General features: G+C 42.6%; 2 protein-coding genes across 7 annotated transcripts; one reads left to right on the plus strand and one right to left on the minus strand.

The window, feature by feature from the left end:
• Positions 1–378: 378 nt before the first annotated feature.
• mamdc2b (MAM domain containing 2b) lies at positions 379–10,926 on the minus strand. The gene is made up of 17 exons (XM_027007118.2): positions 10,858–10,926; positions 10,054–10,100; positions 9,609–9,690; positions 7,496–7,751; positions 7,260–7,364; positions 5,726–5,976; positions 5,511–5,595; positions 4,992–5,120; positions 3,941–4,224; positions 3,489–3,582; positions 3,264–3,413; positions 2,584–2,849; positions 1,887–1,983; positions 1,632–1,787; positions 1,193–1,452; positions 998–1,082; positions 379–772 (listed from the first exon to the last, which is right to left on the minus strand). The coding sequence occupies exons 4-17, from the start codon at positions 7,623–7,625 to the stop codon at positions 711–713; spliced, it is 2,154 nt and encodes a 717-aa protein (XP_026862919.2). The 5' UTR covers positions 7,626–7,751; positions 9,609–9,690; positions 10,054–10,100; positions 10,858–10,926; the 3' UTR covers positions 379–710.
• Positions 10,927–11,008: 82 nt separating this feature from the next.
• On the plus strand, positions 11,009–20,812 carry apba1b (amyloid beta (A4) precursor protein-binding, family A, member 1b). Of its 6 annotated transcripts, none has more exons than XM_027007073.2 (12): positions 11,009–11,088; positions 12,895–14,583; positions 14,753–14,854; positions 14,957–14,996; positions 15,313–15,458; positions 17,171–17,263; positions 17,536–17,739; positions 18,090–18,269; positions 18,661–18,873; positions 19,227–19,346; positions 19,495–19,635; positions 19,933–20,812. In XM_027007073.2, the coding sequence occupies exons 2-12, from the start codon at positions 12,937–12,939 to the stop codon at positions 20,002–20,004; spliced, it is 2,958 nt and encodes a 985-aa protein (XP_026862874.2). In that variant the 5' UTR covers positions 11,009–11,088; positions 12,895–12,936; the 3' UTR covers positions 20,005–20,812. The 6 variants fall into 6 exon arrangements, with proteins under 6 accessions (XP_026862874.2, XP_026862866.2, XP_026862858.2 ...); XM_027007065.2 differs by having other exon boundaries at positions 11,030–11,088; positions 12,515–14,583; XM_027007057.2 differs by having other exon boundaries at positions 11,032–11,088; positions 12,014–14,583.
• Positions 20,813–20,881: the final 69 nt, after the last annotated feature.

The following is a 20,881-nucleotide window of genomic DNA, read 5'->3' on the forward strand; positions in this document are numbered from 1 at the left end:
TCGTGCGTTGTTTTTGTAGTCTCTAGTGCGCAAGGCAAGCCCGCGTAGAACAACAAATAATTCGCTTTTGGTTAAGGTTTGAATTTGGTTTGGGAAACGCGGTACATAAATGTAAAAGACAAGTTATAGCTGTATAAAACACAAGAAATTACAAGGAATGCACATTAGATGGCAGTCGAGACTTATTCAAAGTAAATGATCAGTGTCAGAATTTTTGGTACACAGTATTACAGTTAGTTTATGAGCAGTGATTTCATTATGTAAAGGTATAAAGGTTCAGAAATGTCTAAGACAAGGATCAGGCAGTCACACAATACAGGTTAATAATTCATAACACCAATAGGTCAAAAGAAAAAATAATTAGAAGTTAGTAATAAATTAACAAATAAGTGCAATCCTGTATAACTGACACTTTATTAAATGTTCTTCAAATTCATGAACTCTTTTGAACATAAAACTGTAAACTGAATTTGATTTAAGTGAGCTGACGACTTAATATTAATGCACAGAACTTGCATTGAATTTGACACTCCTAATCACAAAACTTATTTTAACCATGTTTACTGTATGTTATGTCTCACCTGTCGAGAGAAGGCAGCTATGAGTAATATGTATATAGTAATTAGTATAAAGCACATTTTAAAATTGTTTATCAAGTGTAATGATGTGTTCTATTTGGTGTTTGCATTTTGTCCTTTTGTTTGTTTGTTTCAGACAACGTTATTGTGATCTCCAGACAAGTTTGGATCTTTTGAGTTTTGCTTGTCAGCATCTGTAGGATTAAGCATACACACCAAAATGAACATGTGTAAACATACACATACAACACACAGTAACACATTACCATACTCAGGGCTTTAAAAACATGTCATAATGTCTTTATGAATGTTTTAAGTAACCATCAGTTCTAACAAGCTGATGTTCACACTTCAATTGTAGCATAATATAATTGGTATGTTATTGATATATATGATGTATAGTAATGCACATGAAACACCTTTGCATGGTCCTTTTTGAAATGTAATATCATCAATGGCAATATCACTTCTTATTGATGATCCACGGGTGGCTTCAAATACAATCTAAATCAAGACAAAAACATTAAATGAAAATTTGATGAAAACTGAGTTAAAATGTCCTTTTAAGGACATGTATCAACACTATAGCATCATAGGTAATGTAGTTCACTTACTTGGTGTTGATGATCATACTGGTAGTTCACTGAAGCTTTAAACCAGGAGATGCCCTGTTCCCCACGGCGCACCCACAGCAGCCTGTCTCTGCCCTCTGGTTGTGAACGTAGCAGGACACTGAGTTGGCCTGTGCCCAAGCCGTACATATGGTAGAAAAACTTCAAGCACTGTGCCCCTTTAGAACCACGAAGAAGCATGGAGAGGAGGCGGGCATTATGACCTGGCAGCATCAAGGAGGCCTCGATGTACAAATAATGACCTTCAATAAGCAAAAAGGAAAAGGTCTGTAAATATGAAGTTTGCAGTATAAATAACAGGTTGAAGGAAAAATAACAAAAGCAACAGGGAATTTGATTTAGAGCCATTTAATAATATGTGGATCATCATGGATATATGTGTTTGGTCAGTCAATGAAGTGAGAGTGAATGAAGATCAGACCAGTTCCAGTCGTGTGGTCTCCTTTAGGGCCCGTATAGGAGGTTGGTGTCGAGCCTCTTGTCAGCACCCAGTCTGCCTTATCGCCCTGTTTGTCCTGAGTATTCTCACACATCCCAGTCTCAAAGTTACAGTGGGAAGGAACAGAGAGAGAAAATCCTGAAACACACAAGATTACAGCAGTGGAGAAGTAGAACATTGCATGTATTTGTGTGTTGTGAGTGTAATCAAAGAGTTCATTTGTAATAGTGATTTTACCTAATGGTAGCTCACAGTTCCCAAGATTAACACTAATGTCATCAAGGCCAACTGGACCACAGTTCCCAAAACTGTTGCATATACTGATGAACACCACCTTTTATGAGAGAGAGATATAGCATCATATCACACCTCATTTCATATTATGGACACATCACATGAAAATATACAGAACATCCTGCAGGTATTGTTGTATGTCATTCTGTAGCATCACAAGGTGTTCACAGACATCTTATGACATACGTTCTTTGTATAATCATGAAACATTTTCTTATGGGCAAAATATGTCATGTTTTCCGGAAATGATTATGTCTGTAGTAAAACCCATGCAAATCTACAGGAACATCTTTAACCCTGACAGATACTGTGAGGTTCAGCCATTCACAGTCAGTTATAAACCGAAGTTTTATATTGAGAACAATCAATCATAACAGACGTTTTCTGCTGAGATCAGTGAGTTATAACAGAGGTTTTCTGTCTATAAGTCTGTAATCAGGATGGTTCTAAGTTGCATGATTTCACTGGCTGCTTTTTGATGTGTTACATAACAAAATGAACTTCAAGATATTATGCATTATGTGTGAAATCACATTCAGAATAAAACAGCTTGGGGCAGTTTCACACAGTTTGTGTAGTCTTTATTAAAATGTGCCTTTCACTCTGAAATACATAATATTACCCATTAATACAGCCTTACCTGGGTATTTTTTTCACTTTGCAAATTGAGCTCAACTTGTATCCAGATATTCTGGGTCTTTTCACTCTGGGTCCATATTTCATTTTGTTTGGCTCTTTCCCCGTCATATAGATACACAGCCAGAGCCTGGCTGTTTTGGTGGAAACCTCTAAGCAAATAGAAGAACTTCAAGCAATATTTCTGGTCTCCAGGCAGCTGAGGCCCATATAACCGACTGACATAGCCAGTCTGCAATGTGAAGTGTGAATTTGCCAGCAAGAAAGACCCTGTATGCACAGACAGAACTATCATTAGCTATTCCCCAATTTCACATGTATATTTGTGTATTTTGTAATCTCTTTTATCCAGAGTAACATTCAAATTAATCAGTATAACAATATGCATGGTCCGTGGAAATCTGACCCAATACCTTGGTTTTATTAGCACTATCTACTCTACCAGGTGAGCTACAGGAATTAGTATAAGTCATTGATAAAGATTTATACCCGAGATCATTTTCTTTAATGTCTGTAACATTAGACAACTGAAGCCCCTTATGGCACAGACTTGAACAAAAAGCAGCTTGGAATATTTGAAATGTACATTACATATGAACTATGGTCATTGTAAAACCAATTAAAAGCTATTATATAAGCAAATGACATACATTATGACTATCTTTAAGTGCAGAGAGTGCTGACCTGTCCCAGTCGTATGGTCTCCTTCTCTGTAGATGTTGGGTCGCACTGAAACTCTCTTCCACATCTCACTATCCTTTAGCTTATTCTGTGTGTACTGGCACAAGTCCAGTTCAAAATCACAGTTTGCTATGGTTGGGTCAAACATGGCCTCTATAAGACATGTAAAGAGTTTTAACAAAAGTTTTCAACATCAAAATTCTAATAAAAGTTCCAGAATTACAGCACCTGATTCTGCACTGCAGAGCTCTGGGGAGAATGAAATGTCATCAAGAAGGACATGACCCCCTTTTACACTGTTGAAAGATACTTCAAATACCATCTAGAAACACATACAGACACACACATGCACGCACGCACGCACACACACACGCACGCACACGCACACGCACACACTCACACTCACACACACACACACACACACACACACACACACACACACAATCAGGAATAGGTCTTTAAAAATGTATGTCCTTAAAACCTTCACAGTTTACAGGCAGGCATACTCATACTCTGTTAAGTTTAAATGCAGATTAAATTAACCTGTCAAGCCTGTTTAATTTCAGATAAGGATTGCATGATTAAATGATGTCCTCTTTTTATTAAGTCAGTTTTTACAGCACTTTTTTGATTATTGCTTTTTGCATTTTTCTGAAATATTCAGCAAATATTCATCTTACCTCCATGGGGTATGGGGCTCGAAGGGCCACCTGCACAGGTATCCACACCTGAGTTTCTGCGCCCCAGTCTGCCGAGTTCCCACCGCTCCCGTCTGCCCTCCACAGCTCCTGGTACTGGCCCGCCTGGTCTCTGCTGTAGAGCTGGAACAGGTGGCTGCCCACCCGCTCCTGCTGGTACTGAAAGCTCAAGCAGCCTGACATGGGCACTGTTGTCATGGGAGACACCAGCTTGGCCACTTCTTGGAGACTACTGGCATAGACTGAATCCACGTACATGTAGTGCCCTAGGCATGAAGACAAATTATTCATTCATTCAGTCAGTCATTTGCCTTCCAAACCCAATTAATTCAATTTGAGGTGGTGGGGTGCAGAGCCTATCCTGGCAACACAGGGTACAGGGGAAGGAGCCACACTGTTATTTATTGATTTATTTTTCCCATGGCTGGTAAAAAATGTAGACGTGCAATCTATAGTTAGCTATAATTAGGAAGTTAGTTAGTTAGTTTGCTAATTAGTTCGCTATAATTTTCATAGAGAAAATATTGTTGAAGCCAGTCACCACACTGTTCCCCATTCTAAAAGAGGTAACAACATTCAGTAAGAGAATTACATTAACTATATTTGTTGTGTTTTGAAGAAACAATGTTAGAGCTGGATTTTTATCTGAGCTCAAAGCTAGCATAATACCATGCATTCACTTTAACTCATCATTCGCTCTGTTTACATGCATCCTAATAATTTTGTACTAATCGGATTCATAGTAATTGGAAGTAAAAAAAAATAGCTTCACATAAACACCTAGTTCACTAAATAATTTCAGTCTGAATGAACTCATCCAGAGTGATCAAAACCTCTGCATGTAAACAAAGTCAATAAAACATGCTCACAGAGTGCCATTTGATGTTCTCTGTTGTAGTAGGAAGGTGATATGGAGAATTGTAACCTAACCTGCAGGTAGTTAGCTTTAAATTGTAGCAAGGGTAAGTGTAGTAGCTCAGAACACTCAGCAGTCCTCTTTGGAGAAGTTTAGGAGTAGTTTTCATCGTCTCACCATATCCCTGCTCACCTGGCCCGTCACTGGGGGTGGTGTTGTCTGCTGTGTCTCTCCCAACATACCAGTTGATGTTGCTGTTCCACTGGTTTGTGTAGCCACATAGATGAGACTCCTCAAAATCACATTCTTGGAATCAAAACCCCAGATAAATATTTGATTGGAAACTTGATCATGATACAATGCAAGACCTCAAGTACTAAAACACTTGGTGTGTGGCTTTGACAGGGTTTGAAAGGCAATGTAATTGTGCACTGAGAGACCCTGCACACTGGTCTAGTAATCCTTTATCTCTGTACCTTAGCATGAACTTACAATTAGCAGTCTATCCAAAAGTTTTGACATTTTAGATACACACTTCATTTAATTCACAGAAACCATTTCATCTTTCAGTTAACATCCTTGCAAATAACAGAACATGTTGATCAAATATGTTGATATAAAGTGAGGTGAGAAAATGGGAGACTACATTAAACATAGACTACACTAAACTTTATGATTTCAGTGTAGACTACTGACCGATGCAGTATTTATCAGAAATGTTCACATTGAAGATGGACACACTGCTGTCCTTGGATGATCCAGGCCTGCCTTCAAGAACAATCTATGAAGCAGAAAATATGTGAAAAGTGTTAGTACAATACCAAGCACAATTACAGCAGTTATATGGCACATTTGAGGTTTGCCCGAGATTGATCTGTGTAGAATATTCCATGCTTTTCTTCACACGTTACCTTGTATGGGTCGCTGTAGTTCTGGAGGTCTATGCTGACCATGAGCCAGCTATCGGAGGGACTGCTGCTCGACCACAGCACGTGGTCAAAACTGTCTTTCTCTACGCGCCTTTGCACCTGCAGCGAGGCACTGCCTATGAGTTGGTAGACCAGCCGAAAGCAGCTCCAGGCTTGCTGCTCCATCTCAGGACCCAGCAGAACCGCTTTCTCCTGCTGGCCATCTTTGATCGCTTCCACCGTGATGAAGCGCCCTCGGGAGAGAAAATGGAGCGTTTAGTCAGCAAAAGAACAGAAGGTCTACGAAGAAATGTTACTGATTACAACAGCTCTACAAAGAGACCTTTCTGAGGACAACAGGTCTGCAGAGAGACCTTTTTGAGGGCATTGGGTCTAGAAAGGCATTCTGTTAACAGTATCATTAAAAAGGCCCTTAGAAGTAAGCCCCTTTTTGATGACAATGTTTACAGGAAGGCCTTTATGAATAAATATTTTAGAGGAGAAGCTTAGAAATGTAGCTATAGTTGTAACAAGTAGAGACAGGGACTAAATGCCCAAACTGTGGTAGATGCAGAAGACATCATCACACACACATATAGACACACACATGCATACACACACAAACCACAATGGTATGTAAACATTGTAAACTTCTGTGGGTGGAATGTAAATTTAACTCAGATAAATTCAGATGTACTATATTCTAAATCATGCTCTTGCCTCTCACAACTTGTATAATTCTTGTGCTAAATATAATCAAGCAAACAAATTAACAGACTCAGGGTCAGGTTTTGTATGCCGAAGCAGAATTGCACGCAGATTAAAAGCAATGGGTTTAATGAGATCTAAAATCAGTGTAAAAAAACTGCGAAGATCGGTAACAGGAATAAATCATACAAACAAAAGAGACTAAGGAAAGGCAAAAGAGCAAAAGCAGAGAAAACAGGTATAAGTCCAAAACACACAATAGATGAGTACAAGGGAACAACAGCTTGGAAACACTGGACAATTGCTAAGTGAGACTTCACAACGAAAAGCAGAAACGGCTATTTAAATATTGAAAGGCATATGCAGTAACTAGATACAGGTGAAACTAATAATCAGGGAATTGGGAACAGATCGGAGGATTATTGGGAATGTAGCTCCATGGAGGCAGGCTGGAGTCTGAATACGAGCCACTCAGAAGCAATTTGCTGGATACATTGTGCTCTCAGATCAACAATGAATGTATCAATATACATTTTCCCTACTCCAGATAGTCAAATGCACATTAGATAGATAGATAGCTAGATAGCTAGATAGCTAGATAGATAGATAGATAGATAGATAGATAGAATAATCAATATTGCTCTACTCTCTTTGCCAAAAACATTTTAATAACCTAATTCTAGTATTCTATGGATGCACTGATTCATGTTGTGTTCATACACTTGTTCTGCTTTTATTTACTTAAAAAAAGAAACTGTGGTCTTAGAAGACTTTTTTACAGGCCATTCGGATAAAAAGCTTGTTCCTGCGGCTGCAGATTGTTCTTTACCTTTAGGACTGAAGCTCCAGCTGAGGAAGCCAGGATCTGCTGTGTAGTCACAGGTGCTCCCCTCAAAATGACAGGAGCCTGGCAATATTTCTGCTTTGACTGCCACTTAATAAATGCAACAACAACACAATGAATCAATAAATAAACACAATGGCTTGTGTGCAAGCACTTGCCTATTCTCTCATTCACACACACACACACACACACACACACACAGTCTCAGCTCTTCTACTCACCAATGAGGCTAAGGAAGAAGTAAGACATCATCTTTTTTCGGAAACGTAGCCCCAAGGGAATGTTAAGTTCAGCTGTTCTGCGTAAGGGCTCACGGTGTGCACTCTGGGCAGTGATTCGGGCCAGAGCCATGTGAGTTAGAGTATGATCCTACTCTCCTCCTGTCTGCCAGCTCAGAGCTGAGCCTCACATGGAAGCCTTTGGTCTGGCTGGATCCAGAGGGTGAGGGAGAAACACACACTGAAAAAGGGAGTGAAGCTTAAAAAGACCACAAGAGAGACACCAGAAGCAAAAGGTTAACTTAGTAAAAATAAACATGAATTTCATTTTATTTTTTTCAAGAGATAACAGAAGAATGAAAGCTTTCAAATAACTGATTTCTAATTGTAAATTCTGATTTTATCAAAAATACCTCCAAAATATTCTGGCAATGTAATGCATATTCTAGTAATGTATACCACATTCTCATTTATGTTCCAGTTTCTCTGCTTCAAGACCTGGCTTCTGGGTTCTGTAGACACGTTTTCTGATTTCACAGATAGATTGCAGAGGCATGAAGTATAATAGTCTAAAAGTATAATAATGTGCAACAGTACATTTTTGTGAACTGAATAGGAGTCAAAGCAGGTTTGTGTAATAGGCTCACTGCAGCATTGTGCCTTTTGGAGGAGGAATGTTTCCTTTTTCCTGTTTTTCAGTAACAGTTATTTTTCAGTAACTTTTTTTTCCAGATAGAACTGTAAGGTCTGGGTGTAAAGCTTTGTAATTCTGACACAATAGCAATGATTTCAAATTCCATTAACTCAAATGATATTTAGAAATGAAAAAAATCTTAAACAAAACTAGACATTGCCATAAACCCGTCCTTCAACACGAACTAGCAAACTGATGTGTGTAACATGTATAATAGTACTGGATCATTTTTTTTATTGCTTTGCTGTGACAGAAGTTACCAATAAAGGCTCAGAGGCAGAAAAAATTCACAGAGTGTGAGTCTTCTGAGAGTGTGAGTCACAGAGAGTGTGAGTGTTCTGAGTCTGTGTGAACTTCTATATTATTTCCAATTTCGCATCCTTCCCATTATTTACATTCTCTCTCTCACATACACACATACTCTCTCTCTCTCTCTCCCTCTCTCACATACACACATACTCTCACTCTTTCTTTCTCTCTCTCTCTCTCTCTCTCTCTTTCTCTCTCTCTCTCTCTCTCTCTCTCTCTCTCTCTCACACACACACACACTCTTTTTCAGAGGTTTTTATGAAATGGTTTGGAGAAAGGCAGAACCAGATGCAGAAGAGTCATGGTCTAATTCCAGCTCAGAAGCATTAGGAACATTTTGTCTTCTCATAACTCAGGGAAAATGTTGGCATTGTCACTCACACAGATGTCTGATTCAACTCTGTATTGAATAATCAAATTATGAACAAGATCAGGCATCACAGAGATGATACAAAATGACCCCAGGACTACAAATGCTCATGTTCTGGAAATGTGCATGTGGCTTTGCCCATGTTTGTAGAGTGCACAGCCCTCATTTGCATATGGATATGGATGCCAAAAGAAAGGAAATATGGGAAGTAAGCGAGGGCTGATGTCCCGTTACCTGGAATCAGGTCTGCATCTCACCATGACTAGCCTCTGTAATCCACACTGCACAAGGGCTGTTGAAGGATTGAGGCACAGGCGAACCCCAGATGTATTTGAAGGAATGAGGCATAAAACTGATGAGTTTTTATGAGCTGCAAGAATGGACATGTGTTTCATATTATATTGCTTTTAGTGTTAACGTCATCCCTTGACCCACTCTTTGTACAGGGAGCAGGATTTAAGAAAACTAGCCCTCAGGGTGTAGTGCCTTTGGGGTGGCCCAATGAATGAGTGATAACCTGGGGAACAACAACTGGGGGCGGGTGTATCATGAGCTGAACAGTGACTTCCTATACACATATTTGGAAATTATCTTTCGAGTCAGATGCAGCTGACCTGGAAATGCTTTTACACTTGACCACAGAGCCTGTGGAACTCAGGCAATATAGGAAATGGACAGCAGATGAGAAATGGGTCACAGTGCAATAGGACCAAAAATAAAAGTAATTTCGATACATCACATACTTTAAATTGTTAAATAAGCCTGGCAGAGATTTTGCCCAGCAGATGGCGGTATAGCTGTGAACAGGAAAGTGCAGCAAGCTCCCTGGAGAAGGAAAAATAGGTGGTCATTTTCAGACCATTAAAGAGAAGGCACTGAAAGATTATTAATCTATATATATTATAAATGATTAGTCATAATGGTATATATGTAGATACACAGTTTTTGGGCATTTTGTAATAGTCATGTAGCTCATCTAAATGTAAGAATCTGTTTCCCTTCAGCAATGACACCAACTATGACCTTTAGCCACCATTTCTACAGTAAACTCTACTCTCACAACACTGTTAGTATGTTGCCATTAATTTGCTTTTTCTAACATATAATCTGTGGGTATGACAGTATGCAAGAAAAGATATAACAAATAATAACAGGCTCGAATCAAATCAAATTAAAGGTTGTACTTACCCCTACAGGGGGTGGGATGGTGTCCCTTAAGTGGTTCAAGTGATATGCTGTTATATGTAGTTGCAAAAGTACCAGGAAATATAAATAAGTATTCTATGAATAGTGCATGTGAACAGGAGCATGATATTCCTAATGACATTGTCAGGGCAGGTCTCCAATTAGACTTGTTTCCAAAAGTGAGAGACAGACAGTACAAATGTTTACAGCAGGTACAGCTCGCTCGCGCTCTCTCTCTCTCTCTCTCTCTCTCTCTCTCTCTCTCTCTCTCTCTCTTTCTCTCTCTCTCTCTCTCTCTCTCTCTCTCTCTCTCTCTCTCTCTCTCTCTCTCTCACACACACACACACACACACACACACACACACACACACACACACACACACACACACACACACACACACAGATATTTTCAACACAATTTCAAACCACAGAGGTCCATGCTAGTTTAAACGTTGTCAGGGTAACAAAGGAAGTCTATTTATGAGATGTGATTGGTTTGAAGATGCCAGTGTTATTTGTGATTTAATGGATCCTTCAGTATGTACCACCAGGCATCAAGTGCACAGAAGAAAATATTTTACAGTGATGCTACAGCTGCCTTTCTAATGAAATATTACAGATGCGCAATGCAAACGATTAGGCTAATTGAAATAACTTAATATTTGACATGCCTAAAATTATCCACATAACTAAATGTGTTTTGTCAAGAAAAGTATATTTGTAATAAAAAGGACCGGCGCATTTTAAGAGAAAACCAATGACAACGAATGTTGCACGCTGACTGGCAAAGGAATAGGATTATCTAACCGTAGGTGGCGTGGTTTATTGCAGTAGCCGGTCCAGTTTGGGGTAGGATTTGTGGAGAAGGCATTATTTTATAAGCGTTTTGCGCATCGTTTGTAATCCTCTCTGATGTCACTATGACGAAGGAGGGGTAGGAGATTGCGCTGGCCTAATCCGTACGCGATGATAAGAGAGAGACCAGCAAAGATGGTGATGGCGATTCGACAAGTGCTTTATCCATCTCTTTCGTAACAGGTAAGTGAGATCTGACACACCTCTGCGGTCTGGAATCCGATCTTCATGACACTGGCGTATTTAGCAAAAAGAGGCTGTTTGATCTGTTCTAATCTTAAACGATGTATCCTGTGTATGAACAAATATGACCGTGCCGTCGGCGCACCTGCAAGATAAGTTTATTAGCGATGAAGGAATACCGAAGTGCAGGCCCTGCCTTTGGAAATACGATCAAGTTATTAGCCGGCATTTTATTGCCTCAAAATGAAATACAATCAAAAAGTTTTAGCTGTCATTAGTACCCTGTTGGTTCGGCTTCGATGACTTAACATATTTTGTAGCCTACGTAACCTTGTCCTCCCCAAAACTTTACCGGGTCATAGCCTACCACTTTGTGGGCATAGAAAGAAATGTCCAAGCGGACAACTAGCCTCCGCAGCAAATCTGTCAAATGACGAGTGGATTTTACAGTAAAACGCCTTTCCGGCAGCAGCTCTTGTTCTTGTGCGCCGTTCTCTGGTCTATGCATATGGCCAACCTTTTCAGGTAGCCAGATTGGCTGATAGCTTTGGATTTAACGTCAAATCACACAAATTCCTTACTAAGGGCAGAACTCCAAGTCCCGTTGTGTAACATGGGCTGCTTGAATTTCCATGTTATAAAACCGTAAATTGACCGTCATTCATTAAGATGAGCGACGAACCGGAGAACTAGGAAGATAAGAAACCAGGGCTCAATACACCAAAAGGTATCATTTAAATAGCCATATGCTTCTTAGCCATATGTTTCTAAGCATGTCATCTCTTCATTGTGGACGAAGGCTATAATTAGATCTGATAATGATATAAACATTCTAATTTTGTGCCGTTAATAATAATAATAATAATAATAATAATAATAATAATAATAATAATATACTGAGATCGGGATTGTGTTTTTGCCAAAGGGTTCTAGCAGAAGATCACTTGAGTTAATAGGCAAATCCCCTGCCCGGTGGTTTCGTATGGAGACTCGACAGATGGGCGAGCTTCAGTCCAAGCGATACGGGAGTCAAGCCATCTGTGACTGGGTCCCTCAGTCTCCTGGAACGGAGAAAAAACAAACTACTGCTTTATTGGCTATGGAGGTTTCCAGTTCATGTCAGGAGTTTATTGATGTTCATTCCAGTAAATTATGGACCTCATTATACACAGTTTTGTAAGAATTACCCAGATGTATTTGGTTGACTTTAGTTTTGTTTTACTCACTATGCAATACGTGTTGTATGTCATGCTGTAGTCTAATGACAGTCTTGGACATGACAAATCAAAGTGCTTTTAGATAAATGACCCATGCTATTATCACCACCTCATCTCCAGAGGAAGCTCGTGTTCCTGCTGCACAGCGTTCATGTTCCTGACGCTAAGCGCATGATAATGCACCTAATTCTTCCCTCCGTTTCCTGTAGGCTTATACTGACATCTGCACCCTGTCCACTCTCATACTGTATGCCATCTCATCGGGGACTGGGAGTAATGTCTGAGATTAACCACTTATCATTGGAATGCACTGAGAGTCCATTCAGTGCCATTGCATTAATTAAAACAGCCCCTAAAGCAAGGGATAGGCCATAGCTTTATTAGCTCTTTTAGGTCCTAATAAGGTGTCTCCACAGCCGAGTGGTAATGCAAAAAAAAGACTCCTGAAGCCAATCTTTTCCATTTTACTAAAACATTGTCACAGCCCCATTACGTCTACTGAAAGCATCCAGTCCTCACACTCTTAGGTTTTGATTCATGTTGTCCTGTTGTCTCACTGCAGCTGATTGCTTATCTTCCTTTTACGTAGTGCATTAGCATACAGGTCATGTCCCCTCCATAGCAATCAGCCATGAGTCACAGGGAGGACCTGGAGGAGGCGGGGCCTAAGGTCCTGCCCCCTCAGCGCAACCGGCAGCCAAAGGGGGTGACCATAGAGGGAGGCCGGCCCAAGTGGAGGCCGTGCCAGCTAAACAGCCAGGATGCCCAGGGAGATGGCCATCATCATCATCATCATCATCACCACCACCACCACCACCACCACCAGCAGTCTCACCATCACGAACAGCAGGCGGGGTCTGGCCATGCACCAATGCGCCGCAGCAGAAGACATGCCCCCGGCCAGAGCCAGCACAGGGTGAGTGACGGCAGAGAAGTCCAGCCACGGCCGGGCCTGCCACTTCGCCCAGGGATAGCGAGGTATCGGCGGAGCGGTGAGAGAGGCCATCAGCACAGGGATAGGCAGCAAGATGGAGTGGGTTATGGAAATACAGCAGGGGAGCAGCCCCTTTATCAGACCGATCAGGCCACAGGCGCTGTGTCCGCTGAAGAGTCTTTGCAGGAGCTGCTGACCCACCGCTCGCAGGAGGAGCTGACTCCATCCCTAAAGGAAGCAGCAGAGCAGGATGGAGGCAGCCCAAGCCTTCAGTGGTCCTCCAGCACTGAGAGCAGTCTCCACGCACACTTGGAACAGACGGAGAACCTGCAGCCAAAGCGGGAGCAGATGGAAGAGAACGAGGGAGGCAGAGATGAATGCGAGGCGGATAGGTATGAAAAGGACAAGGAAGGACACCAGGATCGCATGTCAAGTAGTGCTTGTTTGAAAGGGAGCATGCACTCCCACGGCCGGAGGGCGGGGCCTATAAGGATGGATGTCCCCCCCTGTGCTGTGAGCCCACCGCCCCCACTCTCAGTTGATCATAACCAGCCTCAGGCTTTCTCCGGACCTCTCAGGGGTTACAGCTTGGAGCCAAAACCTGCCCAATTCAGCTCGACTGGCTATGCACCCCTGAGCACAGGGCCAAGGCCAGAGTGTCAAGCTTGTACTCAATCCTGTGAAGAACCTGTCTCAGACTCCAGTCCAGAAGCCTTCTCTGTCTCCTGCGCACAACTGAGCTCTGAATCCTGTGCCAAACCCTTCCGAACCATTCTGATTGAAGCCCATGGGGACGCGCACGGTGGGCCCTTTGCTGGGCAACACCACAAGGGATCTGAAGAGCAGCAGAGCTTTGAGAAGAGCCTGGATGTGCCTAGCAGCCAGCCTATGCCCCAGTCAGGGCAGCATATCGAGCCCAGACAGCAGGCGTCTGTCAGCTCCAGACTAAACAAAGCTGGCTGCCCAGAGAGATGCACTGCTAAGTATGGGAATCGCACAAGCTCCAGTGACAGCTTTTATCAGGAAGCTCAAGAGCTCTGTGATGAGTGTCCCGATGCCGGTCCCCCTTCCCCTGGCTCGCACGGAGGACAGGCACTGGAGAGCAGCTGTGCAGAGGCTCCGCCACCATCTGCGAGGGTTTCTGGGGATGCCATCTCTCTGGCTATACGGGACATCAAGGAGGCCATAGAGGAAGTGAAGACGAAGGCCGTGCGCTCGCCCTACACACCCGACCCCCCCACAGAGCCGGTGTGGGTAATGAGAGAAGACGTGAGCCTGGCAGAGGACTGCCCTCTGCAGGGACACCCACAGACTCCTCCTCAAGGTTCTGCTCCTCACTGCATGGTGAGTGACATGTGTGCCTTTACATTAAAGCCAACATTGCACTGTAAGAAGTTCTCCTGAGGTTTGTGCTAAAATACAATAATAAGGTAAAATTTCAAAATAATGAAAGTTAAATGACTAAATATCACATAAGAATACCATTTACTGCCGTATTTTGTTATGTTGTTAGGCTGCCGGTCCAGATGCAATAGCACCTCTAGGAGCAGAATCTTCCAGAACACAGGAATTTCAAGACGAAGATGTCACTCTCAGCTTACCTCCTGCTGAAGAGGTGAGTGATTTGGCTTATGTTTGGTCTGTACCACTTCAGCCACTTTTTAACAATTTGTGACAGATTTATAGAAATTGACAACGTCTTGTTTCAAATATTTAGCTTAGAAGAAATTTTGCTGCCTTCCCTACATATGTTGATGGTGAGTTTCAATGCACCAAATCCAGCTATAGGGTGTCAGTAATATACTCCTAATATACTCCAACAACTTTTACTGGTGTTATTATTATTATTATTATGAATAATAATAGTAATAATGAATAATAATAGGTTTTGTAGACAGCAACAACTATTATTATTATTATTATTATTATTATTATTATTAATAGTTGTTGCTGTCTACACCTGCTTTACGCTTTAAAAATATTTTATATTATTTAGATTTTGTACATGGTTTTGTATGCACAATTTTTTTTGTGAATTCCCTGCCGACACTTTAAGGCAAAATGTTTTATCAGTTGCAGGGCCATGTGATCCTGAGGATCTAATCGATGGCATCATCTTTGCTGCCAGTTACCTGGGCTCCACCCAACTGCTGTCAGAACGCATGCCCTCCAAGAGTGGCCGCATGCGCCAGGCCCAAGAGGCTACGAGCCGTGTGAGGGTGAGAGCAAGGAGTCCTGTGTGAGGGTGAGCGTGTGGCATCCTGTGTGAAGGTGAAAGGTGGCGCCCCGCGTGAGGGTGAGCATGTGGCATCCTGTGTGAAGGTGAAAGGTGGCGTCCTGCGTGAGGGTGAGCATGTGGCATCCTGTGTGAAGGTGAAAGGTGGCGTCCTGCATGAGGGTGAGCGTGTGGCATCCTGTGTGAAGGTGAAAGGTGGCATCCTGTGTGAAGGTGAAAGGTGGCATCCTGTGTGAAGGTGAAAGGTGGCATCCTGCGTGAGGGTGAGCATGTGGCATCCTGTGTGAAGGTGAAAGGTGGCATCCTGCGTGAGGGTGAGCGTGTGGCATCCTGTGTGAAGGTGAAAGGTGGCGTCCTGCGTGAGGGTGAGCGTGTGGCATCCTGTGTGAAGGTGAAAGGTGGCATCCTGCGTGAGGGTGAGCGTGTGGCATCCTGTGTGAAGGTGAAAGGTGGCGTCCTGCGTGAGGGTGAGCGTGTGGCATCCTGTGTGAAGGTGAAAGGTGGCGTCCTGTGTGAGGGTGAGCGTGTGGCATCCTGTGTGAGGGTGAGCATGTGGCATCCTGTGTGAAGGTGAAAGGTGGCATCCTGTGTGAAGGTGAAAGGTGGCATCCTGCGTGAGGGTGAGCGTGTGGCATCCTGTGTGAAGGTGAAAGGTGGCATCCTGCGTGAGGGTGAGCGTGTGGCATCCTGTGTGAAGGTGAAAGGTGGCGTCCTGCGTGAGGGTGAGCGTGTGGCATCCTGGGTGCATGCATCCTGGAATGCTTGAGTGTGAGTAGGCTACCATATGTCAAAGTTGTGTTGAGAATGATTGCGTATAAACTCTTTCCTTGATGGTTTAGGAGTGACATTCCACAAGTAATAGGACGTTGTTTGCTTGCTGCTGTATGAGCATTGCTTATGTACTTTGCTGTACTTAAATGGCTAGTGAGTTCTGAAGCCAGTGATGATTTAATGGCAGGGCACATGCTGGAGGTCAGAGGTCGTGTAAAGGTTTTTGAGGGAATGCGCAAGGACGTTTATTTTTCCTTCCAGAACAGCCATGGGCACAGCAAGCATGAAGGAGTGACAAATGGTTGATACTTGGAGACAGTTTTACTCTTCAGAACGACTGGTGTCACTCTTGTAAGGCGAGGATTCACTGATCGCATTTGTCAGCAACCGTCAGCCTATTGCAATGTGAGAGTTTCCATAACAACCCACCCACCCTGTGCGTCCCTTTTAGTCACATTCCCCTTATATCACATTTGGGATGACCTTTGACCATCATGATGTCACTTTGTATTTGTGGGGTTCTTCTTTTCCGCTCTCTTTTCCTTTGTGAACAGGCAGCGCAGAAAAAGGCCCAAACCAGACACCAGGTAGAGTATGATATAGAGTATGATATGGTTTATAGGAAGTAGACATCTGTGATTATGGTTACTTTTGGTGGTTCATGTGATTCTTGTCTCTTGTCAGCTGTGTCTGACCTTGGGCAGAATATTCACGAATACATATGGCAGAAAAACATTGGATGGAAAAAACATTGGATGGAAAACATTAGATGTCCTTTGTTGCAGATCACCCTGTCCAGATGTATCCTTAGCCAGTCCTCTGACTCTCCCTCTGTTTGTGTGCATGGGTTTGCTAATACTGATTTAAATACTTGGATGGTGCTGGGTGGTGGAGTGATGAATTTTTTCCCTCCTGCGGGGGCAGCAGGGCACAGAGGGTGAAGCACCTTCATCTGCCACTGAGGTGGACCTCTTCCTGTCAATCCAGAGGATTAAAGTGCTCAATGCTGACACACAGGTAAGTCTCTCTCTCTCTCTCTCTCACTAATTTTTCATTGGATACATTTTCTCTTGGACCACCATGCTTTGGATGCAATACCAGATAACTGAACCATTGCAGTCGCACCCAATCCAAAATGTGCTGTGCTAAATATCAATGAAAAGAATCTGGGGTCACTTCCTTTACAATCATGGAAATATGTTCATGGTAATTGACCTCCTCATTCAGCAGCGATTTGGTTGAACTATTGCTTTGACTGAAAGTTGACTGTGATCGTTACTGCTCGTCAGGAGATTATGATGGACCATCCTCTGAGGACCATCTCGTACATCGCAGACATCGGGAACACCGTAGTGCTCATGGCCCGGGGCAAAATGATCCGCTCACGCAGCACCCAGGACCAGCTGGGCTCGGCAGACTCACATCTGCCCGGCCCTGCGCGGGACGAGCACCCCCAGTACAGGATGGTCTGCAATGTGTTTGAGTCGGAGGACGTGAGTGCCTGTTTTTGTTTTGTCTGCTGGCGCCCTTGTCTTGATCCGAGCTGGTCTGCAGGAGTGCATGGAATGGATCACATTCACTCAGGACTGTGAGGCCAAAAAGAGACAGAAAGCTGCTTGTATCAAAATCTTACGTTATTATATGACTCACACAATGAAAATTAGAAACAGAAGTGTCCTTTCGCCCAGAGGTGGCATGGCAGATTCCAGTCTAGTGGTGCAATCAATGTTGTTGAAAGGTGGGGGGTTGGTTGGTTGGTTGTTTTTTTTGTTTTTTTTTATATATAACTTGAATTACCTCTCAAATCTTCTTGCTCTCATTCTCTCTCTGGCACCACCTGCAGGCTCAGCTGATAGCACAGTCCATTGGCCAAGCCTTCAGCGTAGCGTATCAGGAGTTTCTTCGGGCAAACGGTATTGACCCAGACGACCTGAGCCAGAGAGAGTACAGTGACATTCTAAGCAGTCAGGACATGTACAATGATGATCTCATCCACTTTTCCAAGTCCGAGAACTGCAGGGATGTAAGTGGATTGCAGTATAAACAGCATATACTCCTTATATAATTTCACCCCATACTGGTGTTTTGCTGTTCTACTGTGTTTTGACAATGCATCATTGCATGTGAGCCCAAGATGTATGTTGAGAGTTTGGAGTAGGCCAGTATAATATGAAATGAAACTGTTTATAATAAAGTAACATTAATAAGTTTACAGTTGCTAGGGCAGCTTAGGTAGCTGGAGATATGATGTTTTACGATTTTTTGAAACATGATTTTCATGAAGCATAAAACTGTTCTAACACCCAGTTCAGCTTAGGAAGGGCTTGTTAATTAGCAGACTAATTGACTAAGTGCAGAGAAAGCACTAGAATGTGAAGGCACAACCCTGTTCCCTACACTGTGTGCTGGACCAGGTGCACATAGAGAAGCAGAAGGGGGAAATTCTTGGTGTGGTCATCGTGGAGTCTGGCTGGGGTTCCATCTTGCCCACTGTCATCATCGCGAGCCTAATGCATTCTGGACCGGCCGCAAAGTCGGGTCGGCTTAACATCGGAGACCAGATCATGACGGTGAACAGCACCAGTCTGGTGGGCCTGCCCCTCTCCACCTGCCAGAGTATCATTAAAGTGAGGCAATCTCCTAATCACACTGAGTGCCTATTAGGACATCATTATAGTGAGGCCATCGCCTGATCACACTCTAACGATGCCCTAGCAGGCACTGAGTGTGATCAGCATCATTAATGTGAGGCCATCTCCTAATCAGTGCCTGCTAGGGTTTATCTGGAATATCAGAAGGAGGTGGTCTTATGTAGTGATCAACATCGCTTGATGCTGCATACTCTCTAATTGTGAGAAATGTCTACTTTAACATATTTCATGAGAGGTTATTTTTCCTTTTTCAATTCAAGTAATTAGTAGTAAGGGTGAGCTCATCTTTAGTAAAACTGTAAGCACGAATTGCTGTACCTCTGCCTCAGGGGCTGAAATCTCAATCCAGGATCAAAATGAACATTGTTAGATGTCCTCCTGTCACCATGGTCCTCATCCGCAGACCAGACCTCCGCTACCAGCTTGGCTTCAGTGTACAGAATGGCATTGTGGGTAACTTCTGGCCAAACTTTGTTAAAAAGCTCGTTAAATGATTTTTTATTCCCAAGAAATACATTTCAATTAAATTAGAACACACTAAATATTTGTATTAGGCTGTCATCTACAAAAAGTAAATTAAGTACTTTTCAATTTCAGATTTGCAGTCTCATGAGAGGCGGTATAGCTGAGAGAGGCGGAGTCAGAGTGGGTCATCGCATCATTGATATCAATGGACAGAGTGTTGTGGCCACAGCCCATGAGAAGATTGTTCATATACTTTCAAATGCAGTTGGAGAGGTACCTCCTAAATCATATAGCTATAACTTAGATGAAGACATTTGTCTTCAGTCTTTTACTTTTTTGCCAGTGTCTCTAGCACTTTAAACGACAGTCATTAAGCAATGACTACTTGCAGCGCTGGGAATTCTGGGAACTCTTTTGGGGGGGGGGGGGGGGGGGGGGGGGGGTTCATGCTGCACTGTATAGGTCATGGAGAAATCTCCCTTAACCTTCAATATCAGCAGCACTGAACACACCCACAAGGGCTGAATTCTCTTACTAATTCCATATGCACATACTTGGTCTTTCTCTCAGATCCATATGAAGACCATGCCTGGTGCTATGTACCGCCTGCTGACTGCCCAGGAGCAACCCATCTACATCTGACCCACCCAGGATCAGCTCAATGACATCTGACCTGCCCTGAGATCTGGCATCTCATGCGCACCTATGTTAATTCAATTGAATCTTCATGTGATTGTTTACATATTTATAACACTGGATGTACATCTTTTTCTCAGAGCCTTTTAACTTGCCTTAAGCTGTAAGGGATATGACTGACAGCTGCACATGGTCTTGAAAGAATAACTCACCCAGAAGTGCTAGGGTTGGTGAAGGAACTGTGTAGAAGCTCAAATAATCTTGTTTGCTCACTGGTGAGCCCTTCATGTCACATAGCTAAAAATCAGTTTGCTTTATTTGGACCAGAAATATTTGTTTGATGAATATTTCACTGAAATGCCCACACAGCATCCATCTTCAGTGTCAGAAGTGGGTAGGATACTCACAACACACAGGGAAAACCACAAAGGCTGATACTGCAATACGATTCACAAACGAGTGGCCTAGATGAAGTAAGAGAGTCAAGGAACTCTTTGCATTCAAATCCTTGACATATTATTATGATCTATGGATTTCACTACAATTTCAAAACCTTGTCTGCAACATTGGAATTTTTACTTTGAGGAAAGACCTGGGTCATGTTCACCTGAGTACCAAAGAATGCCGTGTGGTACCACGTGGTAATCTCTACTTAAATTACCACTGGACCTGAACTACTACTACTATGGAGACCATCAGCATTGTAATACAGTAAAAACTATAGGGTACCAAATGTTAATGTTGAGCACAGGTGTAATGTATTAAGAAGCAAGAACATCCATGCTATTCCTGATAGTAAAGGAAAAAGAATTAAGAGATTTTGTATTTTATTTATTTGACTGTGAAGATAAAAAATATTTAATTTTCTATTTATTCATATTGA

This window comes from Electrophorus electricus, chromosome 17 (genome assembly GCF_013358815.1).
Source record: "Electrophorus electricus isolate fEleEle1 chromosome 17, fEleEle1.pri, whole genome shotgun sequence".
Taxonomy (NCBI): Eukaryota; Metazoa; Chordata; class Actinopteri; order Gymnotiformes; family Gymnotidae; genus Electrophorus; species Electrophorus electricus.

Excerpts from the sequence above, each read along its gene's own strand:
- mamdc2b (XM_027007118.2), bottom strand. The coding sequence starts at position 7,625 with ATGGCTCTGGCCCGAATCACTGCCCAGAGTGCACACCGTGAGCCCTTA. Across the intron at positions 4,225-4,991 it reads GCCAGGTGAGCAGGGATATG|GGCACTACATGTACGTGGAT; the intron begins GTGAGACGATGA and ends CTTCATGCCTAG. Across the intron at positions 2,850-3,263 it reads AGACCATACGACTGGGACAG|GGTCTTTCTTGCTGGCAAAT; the intron begins GTCAGCACTCTC and ends CTGTGCATACAG.
- apba1b (XM_027007073.2), top strand. The coding sequence starts at position 12,937 with ATGAGTCACAGGGAGGACCTGGAGGAGGCGGGGCCTAAGGTCCTGCCC. Across the intron at positions 14,997-15,312 it reads CTTCCCTACATATGTTGATG|TTGCAGGGCCATGTGATCCT; the intron begins GTGAGTTTCAAT and ends ATGTTTTATCAG. Across the intron at positions 18,270-18,660 it reads AGTCCGAGAACTGCAGGGAT|GTGCACATAGAGAAGCAGAA; the intron begins GTAAGTGGATTG and ends GTGCTGGACCAG.